The sequence below is a fragment of the Ascaphus truei genome, chromosome 12 (genome assembly GCF_040206685.1).
Source record: "Ascaphus truei isolate aAscTru1 chromosome 12, aAscTru1.hap1, whole genome shotgun sequence".
Taxonomy (NCBI): Eukaryota; Metazoa; Chordata; class Amphibia; order Anura; family Ascaphidae; genus Ascaphus; species Ascaphus truei.
Genome location: NC_134494.1, coordinates 49,099,765 through 49,111,934, shown reverse-complemented (window position 1 = coordinate 49,111,934; position 12,170 = coordinate 49,099,765). Strand labels below are relative to the sequence as shown.

The window sequence follows — 12,170 nt, the reverse complement described above, 5'->3', positions numbered from 1 at the left end:
AAGTGTTAGAAACAGAGATCCATGCGATCAAGATAGAGAGGAAAATGGGCAGAAATAACGTTTATACAGTTTCCGTTTCAGAGAAGGTCATGCTGTTTATATTGGAATAGCGCAGGCGCTCGCACGGTTCCTTAACCACCATAAAGTCACGTCAAAGTTAAGAGGTCCAGTAACCATCATTTTACAGCAACATTGGACGATCAAGAAGTATGTGATTAGCACATTCTAAAATCAAATAACTTTTTGTGTCCGCGGCTGTACAGTACTTTGGCTTTAAACTTTTCATGCACATAGGCGGCGTGAGGCAAAATGACAGCACTGCTCGAGGTTAATGCAAATAATGAATACAATAAAGTATCACATTTGAATATAATATTGCAGTTGAGATTTACATACCATCCAAAATAAGGTTTCTGTGGCCAGGTCAGAATACTGATTTATTGTAGAAAGTACACTGAATATGAGGCATATCAGCACTATAAGAAATCTGAAAAAAGAAAAAAAAACAAAAACAAATAATAAACTTAATTTCCATACGAATTGAACATATAGATGGACTCTACATCTGTTTTGTGTTATTACAGTTGCAGTCCCACTCAATGTCAGCTTCGAGCTATATACACATCATGTGAAAGTTAAAAGCACGACCCTAAATTATTTCCAAAGGAAATGTCAGAGTATACCAATTGTTAACACTCACTGCCAGAGAAAGTGGTAAACCTGTTTTAGTTTTAAGGATAGTTACTGTGTCGTGGAATCTCTGTGGTTGCTATTTCCACTCCCAGAATCCCCTGCCTGTCCCAGAGTTTATTGGCTCCCAAGTGATGTCTGTGACATCATGAACTGGAATGAAAGTTTCATCGTATTCTGCAATGTTGTTCTATCACCATATATCATAGATTTTTACAGGGACATAGAAAGCAGTAGGGTGGGGGGAGGTATAACACTGTCATATAATGATCTGCCGCTATCATTATTATTTCACTTTTTTTTTTTACTTTCAAAGATGTTGATCAAGTTGCTGTTCTAATTATAACATTATCTGCCATTGAGGTATCTTTAACACACATGAACACATTGGGGGTACTGAGTGATGAGAAGATAAACAGAGATTGGACCAGGGAGCTTTGCATACGAGTCTTGTGCTATGAGCTGGTGTTGAAGTGACACCTCATCTATTTCTGTGAACATAATGGGCACTCAATGTCATTAAATGAGCTCCAACATGAATCATAGAGAATGATAGAGGACCCAACGTATCAGTCATAAGACTGGGGGTTTATTTATCAAGGTTTCCCTGCTGCCATGCAAGAAAACAGCATCAGATTTAATAACAGAGAAAGAACAAATCAATAAGGACCTCGTAAAGAGAAGACCTTAGTACAGTATGTATTACTTGTGAGCGAGGAAGGGGGTTATGATATATCAAAGTCTATCTGTGAGGTGTAAATAAGACACGGGAAGGTAGCATCTACAAAAAAAGGTTGGGACAGTGATACTTTGAAGCTGGTAGACTCCGGGGAACTGGGAGAAAATACTTTTAACTAAATAAAAGTAGAAGATGCACGGAATAGCCTAGAAGTGATGGAAGGGCCGTGCCTTTCATTCAAACGTACAAGTGATGGGCACGAACGAAACGAAGTAAATGTTTTAGGGGTAGAAAACAGGGAGGCAGAGGCAGTGGGCCAAACAGCTCTTTTCTGGCAACAATTTCAATAAAAATATTACAAAAAAATTGGAAATAAAAAAGGGGCGCTTTGATAATTGTTCCCCCACCGACGTCCACACCTTGATCCAGTCTGAAAAACAACTCTTACAACCATTAGTGGGGATCTGGTTCCCAACGTGAGGGATTAATCATGCTGCACCCGCCGGATTTTGCCTTGCAATGTTTTGCAGGTTCACCGGGCAACAAAGGAGTTAATGTTTATGTTACTTTTCGGATTGATCATCGAACAGGGCAGGTAAAACCTTTTCTTCCGCATGTTTTTGATAGGGTCTTCCTTGTATTTTGGACAATGGGGGTGTTTTATTACACGGCGATAGGAAGAAAGGGCAGAACAAACTCTTTACAAAGCTCAGGTGTAAAAACAGTCCCAGCGTCCGTTCAAAAAACAGGTGAGACTTTGGGGAACCTAATATCCCTAGAATCCAAATGTTTAGACAAGTTCACTCAATCTTCTTACACTTCTTGATGTTTACAATCCCACTTTTTAAGTAGCAAGTTTTTTTTCATGTTCCTGTGCATGGGGCTTTATGGGGCTTGCAGGCTTATAATGCTTTGGTCAAAGGGTTTAACTAAATGACCCTTATTCAAGAGAATATATATATGTATTTCACTGTGTATTAGTAAAATAGGACCCCGTCTCTTCAACAGCAAAACCTATATTTCAGGGATCTGGATGTGAGTAACGCCCCCATTACGTAAGACCGGAGACCGGCTTTCTGCGAACCATCTTTTTTCAAGTGAACTCAAGGCAGTGCTAAGTTAACCTGACGGTAAGTCTATGCTAATAAGTTAGACAGCAGATAATGACATTTGTGGTTATGCGTTAAACAGTGGAAATGACATCCGTTACTAATGTAGGTAACAATACGTAATTCCCCGTGATTTAATGTAGCTTAGTGTATCTTGCCCATAGAACTTCAGTAGCAGAGGACTACATTTTTTTTAACACCGAGCCTGTACTTTAACTCTTTGGGAGCCGTTTGATGTAGTTATTACGTTTTGGGGTCTGGCACTTCAGGGGCCCCAAGAAGTAGCAGCTACATCATAATCTAGTGGCTTGTTTTTGTGGGGGAGATCGTGTTCTGCGTGGAACACTATCCGACAGAAAAAGGAGTGGAGGAGATTCCGTCATCAGTGACAGAGCTATCACATGGCGCTTGTGGCCCCTCTGGTACTCACAGGGTTAATAAGGTGTAGACTGCCTCAAAAAGCCCTTTCAGCTTTTCAGCCTAATCTTAGAATGCAAAAAAAATAAAAATATATACACAAAAACAGTAGAAAATGTAGTGATGGACATATTCACATTAACAGGACAGGACATAGGACATTCATTCAACAGGACATATTCGCATTAACAGGACAGGACATAGGACATTCATTCAACAGGACATATTCACATTAACAGGACAGGACATAGGACATTCATTCAACAGGACATATTTGCGTTAAAAAGCAGCTGCAAGACGATTAAATGCCTCAGCAATCACTGCCACAATGCACACAGGGGCTACAGGAACATGACAGCAAGAAGTGGTGCTGTATTTCCAAATGAGGTTGAGAAGATAAATGAGGTCTACAAGACAAAGATCTCCATGGTAAGACTTTGCCAGGAGCCGTATAAAAGAGAATTCATTTGCCTGGCAGTCCTTTCAGGATCTTCCTTCCCCCTCAAGCAATAGTATGCTGCAACCAGTAGCCCATGTGCTCTTAACCATTGTAATGCCAGAAGAGCTGGGTATGGTTTTCAACACAGTGGCAAGGCAAAAGTGGTCCCCTTCTGGGGCAAAAAAATGGCAGCATGTATATCAAAAGAAAAAAGAATGATATTGACGTCAGTAGGATTTCTTCTTTGATACATCCAGTGCAATTGTTCTGATTTGCATGATGTTTGCATAACGTTTGCATTGGTACAAACTGTAGACACCGATGTGTTGTTGGTCATGTGGCAGTGAAGTAGTTAAAGCTAAATCTATAGTGCTGAAATCAGTTTTAGATCTGCATGTTCTACTCATCGTTAACGGCACTGGTCCTCCCACATCAGTCTTGGTTCTGAATACGTTAAGGAATTGATACCTTCCTGCTAAGCTTGAAAAACAGGCCACGGGTTGTCACAGATTAGCCGATCCTTAAAGCCATTGTCATTGTAATGCTCCAGAGAAACACAGATATGTTCCTAACGTTTAATGACGTTCCCTTAAAATGACTGTAGACATTTGTTTCTATATAGGAGGATAACTGTCGCGGGGTCAGTAAGAGTCCCAAACAGTGGGTAAGGCTTTTACCTTCAGTGGTTTACTGTATTTTCCACAATCAAACAAACATTAGGCACACTGTCCTTTTAAGGCAAACACAAACCATAAAAAGAAAGCCCCACCGTGAGAGACTTTGGCTGAGATTATGGTGCCGGCGTCGCTGCGTGCGCGTGCGTGACAAGCACTCTTTCTGTAGTGGGCTACGCAAATTAACCCAGTGCCAGCGCGCCTTCCGGCGAAGAGGCGCATTGATGCAGCTGAATTTTGAAAATACAACAAAGTTTGTATTTTCAGGCAGCTGACGTGTGACGTCAGTGCACGTGAGCTGGTTCAGCCAATGAGGGCGAACCAGCTTCGTGACGCGTCCGCCACGCCCCCCGCATTGCGTCTACAATCTACGGCAGCCAAGTTCACAAATGGCTTGGACTGCAGGAGTGCGCACGGCGGCACGCTCTTTTGCACGCGGCCGTGCAGGGACCATAATCCCAGCCGTACTAAACATTCCAGGCCCTCTCTACATGGCTGGCTTTTACCAGTTACCAGCTCCAAACATATCGCACCATATTAGGGAATAATATTAATGTCCTTTTGTGATTGTTGGGGGAATTCGGTCCCCAAGAGAGTCCCGGAAATCCCTTTGGATACAGCAACCTAAACAGGACAGCTCTGCAGTATGAGACGGCCACCTACTACAAGCAGTGCCTGCCAGCTGTATCCACTTACACCCTGATTGACCAGGTAATTCTGCCTGGGTTAACCTTCTGACTGCTGGTTTTAACTTCAGAGGTATGTTTCCCAGGCATGATGCTGTGATTATACCCAAAGCGGCCGGCGGCGCTGCAAGGCTCAAAATCAAATTGCAGCAGTACAATTAAAGGGTACATATCTAGCGTGACGCGCGTGCAGACCAGAACTACAAGGCTACAGGCAAGAGAACTGTAAGGATCCACCATCCGCACCGCTCTCAGCGCGCTCTCTACTCACCTACACCCACGATCGGGTGCCCTGCATCTGCTGCCTCCTGCAGCACATCTCACAGATCAACCATTGCAAGAATAACTTCTAGGGGCGCGCGCGGATCTCACTCGGCTTCTATAGCCACCAACGCTGGCCCCGCCTCTAGGCTTCGCTCACGGGGTGACGTCACAGTCGCGCAGCGTGCCCCCTCTATGCGCGACACCCGGGCAAAATCAATCTCGTTCCGCTGCACTGTGTTTTCCAGCAGCCAACCACAGCCAAGCTTACTAGGGAGTATGCTCCCTCCTCATTGGACTGTTCTCCCTATATATGACCAGCCTGCCCTCTGGCACATTGGCTGAGCATAACCTTGTTTATGTGCACTGTGTTCACTGCAGTCCTGCCTCCGTTCTGAGCCTTGCCTGTCTTGTCCTGTATTGCCTGACCTTGTTTGCTTTTGGATTCCGCACCTCTCCACTCCTGATCCCGGCTTACCAACGACGATCCGTACCTCTCCGCTCCTGACCCCGGCTTACCCACAACGATCCGTACCTCTCCGCTCCTGACCCCGGCTTACCCACAACGATCCGTATCTCTCCGCTCCTGACCCCGGCTTACCCACGACGATCCGTATCTCTCCGCTCCTGACCCGGCTTACCCACGATGATCCGCACCTCTCCGCTCCTGACCCCGGCTTACCCACGCTGATCCGCACCTCTCCGCTCCTGGCCCCGGCTTACCCACGCTGATCCGTACCTCTCCGCTCCTGACCCCGGCTTATCCACGATAATCCGTACCTCTCCGCTCCTGACCCGGCTTACCCACGATGATCCGCACCTCTCCGCTCCTGGCCCCGGCTTACCCACGCTGATCCGTACCTCTCCGCTCCTGACCCCGGCTTATCCACGATAATCCGTACCTCTCCGCTCCTGACCCGGCTTACCCACGATGATCCGCACCTCTCCGCTCCTGGCCCCGGCTTACCCACGCTGATCCGCACCTCTCCGCTCCTGACCAGGCTTACCCACGCTGATCCGCACATCTCCCCTCCTGACCCCGGCTTACCCACGACGATCCGTACCTCTCCGCTCCTGCCCCGGCTTACCCACGCTGATCCGCACCTCTCCGCTCCTGACCTGGCTTACCCACGCTGATCCGCACCTCTCCGCTCCTGACCTGGCTTACCCACGATGATCCGCACCTCTCCGCTCCTGACCCGGCTTACCCACGCTGATCCGCACCTCTCCGCTCCTGACCCCGGCTTACCCACGCTGATCCGCACCTCTCCGCTCCTGACCCGGCTTACCCACGCTGATCCGCACCTCTCCGCTCCTGACCCGGCTTACCCACGCTGATCCGCACCTCTCCGCTCCTGACCTGGCTTACCCACGATGATCCGCACCTCTCCTCTCCTGACCCCGGCATACCCACGACGATCCGTACCTCTCCGCTCCTGACCCCGGCTTACCCACGACGCTCCGCACCTCTCCGCTCCTGACCCGGCTTACCCACGCTGATCTGCACCTCTCCGCTCCTGGCCCCGGCTTACCCACGCTGATCCGCACCTCTCCACTCCTGGCCCCGGCTTACCCACGCTGATCCGCACCTCTCCGCTCCTGACCCCGGCTTACCCACGACGATCCGCACCTCTCCGCTCCTGGCCCGGCTTACCCACGACGATCCGCACCTCTCCGCTCCTGACCCCGGCTTACCCACGCTGATCCGCACCTCTCCGCTCCTGACCCCGGCTTACCCACGACGATCCGCACCTCTCCGCTCCTGGCCCCGGCTTACCCACGATGATCCGTATCTCTCCTCTCCTGACCCGGCTTACCCACGACGATCCGCACCTCTCCGCTCCTGACCCAGCTTACCCACGCTGATCCGTACCTCTCCGCTCCTGTCCCAGCTTACCCACGCTGATCCGCACCTCTCCGCTCCTGACCCCGGCTTACACACGCTGATCCGCACCTCTCCGCTCCTGACCCTGGCTTACCCACGATGATCCGCACCTCTCCGCTCCTGACCCCGGCTTACACACGCTGATCCGCACCTCTCCGCTCCTGACCCCGGCTTACACACGCTGATCCGCACCTCTCCCCTACTGACCCGGCTTACCCACGCTGATCCGCACCTCTCCTCTCCTGTCCTAGCTTACCCACGCTGATCCGTACCTCTCCGCTCCTGTCCCAGCTTACCCACGCTGATCCGCACCTCTCCGCTCCTGACCCCGGCTTACCCACGACGATCCGCACCTCTCCCCTCCTGACCCCGGCTTACCCACGCTGATCCGTACCTCTCCAATCCAGACCTGGGCAAGCATCACTGACTATCCAGACCTCTCCTATCCTGACCCGGCTACCTCAACCTATCTATACTCCAGATGCGCCCTTGCGGCTGCGGGTTGGCGTTTATCAAATCCCCACCTCGGCCTCGCGGTCACGCCTTGTTTGTGGGGGAGCGCATCATTACAAGAACAGACCTGGGAATTCGTTTTCTTCAGGCGACGGCTGCGTCACGTGAGCGGTTCAGCCAATGAGGGTGAACCGCTCATGGCCACACCTCCCTGTCTCCTCCTGCCTGCAGTGCACGTGTCACTTGGCCACATCGCAACTATGAGCTGGTTTTATCTAAGCCATAGTCGTCAGTAACTTCACCCGGTCACAATATCCATTAAACATTAATATCTTTGGAACTGGGGGCTATATTGACCAGTGTGATGAGTTTATACACTGCACAGATCTCGGTTCTAATTATGAAAAAAACAGCAGCAGAAAACACACGATTGTGGTTTTAATTGTGGAGGCTGCAGAGAAAACAAGTCCTATAACCCTGTCCCCGAATCATGGACATTGGACCCCTCCTTTACCTCACATATTATTATACGAGACGAGCTATTACAAATGTGTTACACTCACTCAACAAAGTCACGGACCTTAAAAGAATGGAAAGCTACAAGTGACAATAAATACATCTAAGTGACCACTCAATTAGGATTAATGTTAACATTTAAAAATAGCACCTCATCTCATATCTATTAGTTTTAGGAGATAGTAATTGTGCTATGCTATTTAATACAGTGTTTTGGTGAATGCCAGGGTTACACTTGCACTCTTAAAGTAGTTAAAGCTATAATAGGTTGGTTTATTTTGGCTGGGGTTTGTCTCACTTGGCTTAGCACTGCTTTCTCTTGGCTGTGCATATCATTTCTGCGCACAACCATCGTTGTTATAGAAAATAAAAAGGATGTCCCTTAATTAAAAAATAATCTACTCATAAAATAACCAGTCAATCAATTCAATTTGGATCTGTCTCTTGGTGTTTCACAACACACTCCCTTTCTTCTCAGCCACTGGGTAATCTCATTGTCTTCCACAGGACACTGACAATTGTAAGGCTTAAGGCCTCGTCCCGCTACGGCGCGCGCGTTGCGAACAAGACACGACCCTCTATGGGGCCGGCCCCAGTCACTACCTGCGCGCGCCTGCAGAAAGCGCGATGCGCGACCGCCTTTCTCAAGAGACAAGATTTTTGTCTTTTGGCGCAGTGGCTGAGCGATGGCTATGTCATGGCTGTGGTTCAGCCTATGAGGGCGAACTAGCCACGTGATGTCATGGCCACACCCCCACCACGCCTCCTCAGGGGCCGTAGCCTATTCCTTGTCTTTGCTCCCCCTGCTCTTTTCTTGACTTGCCAAGACACGCGTCCCATCGCGACCCCTAGACCACAGATCGCGGCTGAAACAGGTGCATGCACCGCCAGGCGCTCCGACGAGCGCGCACACTCCATGACTAGCGCCGTAGCCTGTCTGTTACAGTGAGGGTGGCCAGAGGTCCCTGTATTACAATTGCTTTAAATACCATCCTGCCACTACCCTCAGTCTGTTCTTTCATCAGTAATGACCACCATTCCCTTCCCCATCTTTAAGTTCTATAATCTCCCAGGTGGACATGCGCAAAACTGTGCACAACGCACTTGCAAAATGTAAGGCATTTTCCCCCCCAAATTTGATCCCCTGCAAAATTTTGCAAATCTTCTAAGGGTGAAGAAGAAGAACTATTTCATATAGCGCTTTTATCCCAATGGACTCATCTCTTCGCAATTACAGTACGGCGCCCGGTACACAGCACAAGAATTTTTACTAACAGTCTCTGCCCAGGTGAGCTTACAATCTATGTTTTTGGTGCCTGAGGCACAAGGAGATAAAGTGACTTGCCCAAGGTCACATGGAGCCAACTTCACGAATTGAACATTGGGTTATTAAGTTTGACTGCTCCACGTGACTAGGTCTCTTCTGCAAAGGACCATGGGGCTTTTTTTAAATTATTTACTAAGAGGATATATATATATATATATATATCCCCGCACTTCTCCCATTGGGCTAAAAATAAATGGGGAAATTAATATACATAGTGAAAACTAAGTCTGTAATACAAAGGAGACTTTTGGTTACATCCTTTGATTAAACAATTACAAGCCTGCTAACCAACGTCCCGGTAAGTCTCAGTAGCAGGTCCCTATGCTTAATGCATACAAATGTTCTGTGAAATATACTCTGAAGGGGTTAATAAACTAAGCATAAGCTTATGTATGTGCAGTTAGAAACTGGTATATACCAGTGAAGATACTTGCATGTGTAAGCCGTGTTCCCCACCCTAAGGGAGAATCCCGGCACAGGGATTCACTTTCTGTTTTTTCAAATATGTACGGCCAATCTTTTCACCAGCAGCATTTTTTTTTCCATTTTCTGTTGGGCCGAATCAAATCCCTGAAGATGGAGAATACTTCAGCGCTCCCTTCACAAATTATGAGGGTAACTACCCTGTCCTGACTATTTAGTACAATCACAGAATTACACAAGCAAAACAATAAAAATAAATGAAAGTAGTGATACTGGCCCTACGTGAATTTTGCAGCTCAACCTGGAGAGGATCATCCCTTGATCCTCAAATGTTGGTAGAATGGAGGAGGTGGTGAGCGCACACAGCCGACCAGGAGTCTGAAGAAGGAATCATTTCCGAAACGCGTTACTCCTGATCGGCTGTGTGCAGGGGGTTTATACACTAAAAGCCACCGTAGCTGTCGCGTGTCTGCCTGTCGCGGCCCGGCTACTGGACGCAGGAGAACACCACGTCAGACCAGACCCAGACCGCTGCTAGGAGCGGAAGTGTTTTATCTGTTATATGAGTCTATGTTTACTTTTTTATGTAATAAAACGTATATTATTTGAACGTGCCGTCTATATTATCCTCGCTGGGGCGGCACATGGGATAAAAGACAAAGAAGTTTAACTTAAAATGCGTATGCTCGGCACACACAGACTTTTTTTTTAATTCTTTACAGACTAATTGTAGGGTAGAAGGTGATTTTAGAAGCCTAATTTTAAAGCACACAGACTAAAATAATACCATTATTATTCATACGGACAACCTTAAGAGATGTCTCCTGTCACTTTTCCTCTTACAGCTGAAATGTTCTCTCTGAATCATCTCTCTTTCACACAAACACGTTTCATATGTATTGAGTTTCTTCTTAATCCCTGCTCTGTTTATGTACATGCCACAGCACTCACAGGGCTATTCTCATTTCTACACTCTTCATTTATTACCGGTTTAGGTAAACACGATGGGAACAGGGACATACAGTATGAAATGCATGTCAGGAAACGTCATCTGAAGCATGGGGAGGTAAATTGCCCTGACATTAATTGGAGTAGTGAAACTAGCACAACAGCAAAATAATCAATTATATGGGCCAGACAAGTGTCAAAGCCTAATACAGGACCTATGCATTAAAAAACCCCAACATATTAATGAATATCCAAGGTAGAACAGTAACCATAATATGTCTTCCTTTTAATTAAACAAAAAAAGAGTATGATTTGGGTCCAACAAAAAACTGAAATTCAGATAACACTATGTAACAGGATCAGTTTACAATGGCTGCGCTAGGGTTAAACCTGAAGGACACACGTCTTGTTTGTTTAGCGCCAACACTAATGTAACTCTGTAAGGAATGGAGGAAAGGGACATTGTCTGAAAACATATACACATGGGTGTAATCATCGAGGAGGCATTGGTCCAATTCAAACAAGGGTGTGATATTAAAAGTAGTTGTTGACACTTTTCAATGGCTATTTCCAAGATGGATGGTTGTTGGATGTTTTAACTTGATTAACAAGCACCCTTTTGCAATCAGGCAGTGGTGGGGTGAAGGACACATTCTTTGCGCATCATAATGAATGATTTCACCTGTAAAATACGCCTGATTTCTACGGCTAAGATTGCCTGTCCTTGACTTCAATGTGAGCAGTTATCTCCGCAGCTCATCTTATGCCCAAAGCGACATTAAGTTGCTACAAAAACATTTAATGACGAATGTTAAAATGTTTTGTCAATAAATGTTTTAAATGGTTTTGTAGCAAATTAATGTTGCTACAGAAACATTTAATGAAATTAAAATGTTCCGGCTTCTAAACCGGTGGGTTCAGTTTTGAAGCCAAATCCTCACGGCCTAGATCATATTAAGAAACAAAAGGAATTATGGCTAATTATTGCAGTGCGATAAACACACACATTGGGTAATTTAGCTTCCTGTTTTGAATGCAAAAGGATAGCAACGGCAAACAAATAGACTAGTCTACTACTTAACATATGGAGAGATGGCTGAACGTGTCGTCGAAGTTCGAAACTGCTGCAAAGAGCGTTTCTTCACAAGTTTGATTTCTCTCGAACCTTGCCGAGTTCTAAAAAAATAGTCTATATTTAGCGAAATAGAGACTTAGGCGGAATTGGGAGCGTTTGTATGTTTTTTTTAAAAAAAAAAACCTTCCCAAAGAAATAGAACAAAGTTTGTCCAGGGGTTTACAGGCAGAACATTTGCCCATCACTAGATATATGGCTACTTTTATTTCTTCGTAGATACTAAACATCACGTGCCCCAATCACCCACTTTTATTATAACCATCCGAAGATTCAGTTTCCATTAGTTACATCTGTCATCGTGATAACAAATAAGTGAATTGTTTACGGCTGTGCACCCATGTGAAACCATGTGCACATATTTGTATTTCACTCTATTACCTACTAAACATTTCCTGGTCATTAAAATCATTAATCAAGTCAGATTCCTAGTGCAAACCACTGATCCAGATGCGATCAATTAGTGCGACGGGAGATTACTCCAACAACAGGGCCATTGGCAACATAATGAATCCAACTTGACAACTCAAA

General features: G+C 46.3%; 1 protein-coding gene across 1 annotated transcript in view; it reads right to left on the bottom strand.

Annotated features, from left to right (window-relative positions):
* KCNQ1 (potassium voltage-gated channel subfamily Q member 1) overlaps positions 1-12,170 on the bottom strand; it is a 100,026-nt gene that overhangs the window by 43,156 nt on the left and 44,700 nt on the right. The window contains exon 3 of the mRNA XM_075567652.1: positions 397-487. Within this exon, the coding sequence (XP_075423767.1) occupies positions 397-487 (91 nt within the window). The remainder of the gene's footprint in view (positions 1-396; positions 488-12,170) is intronic.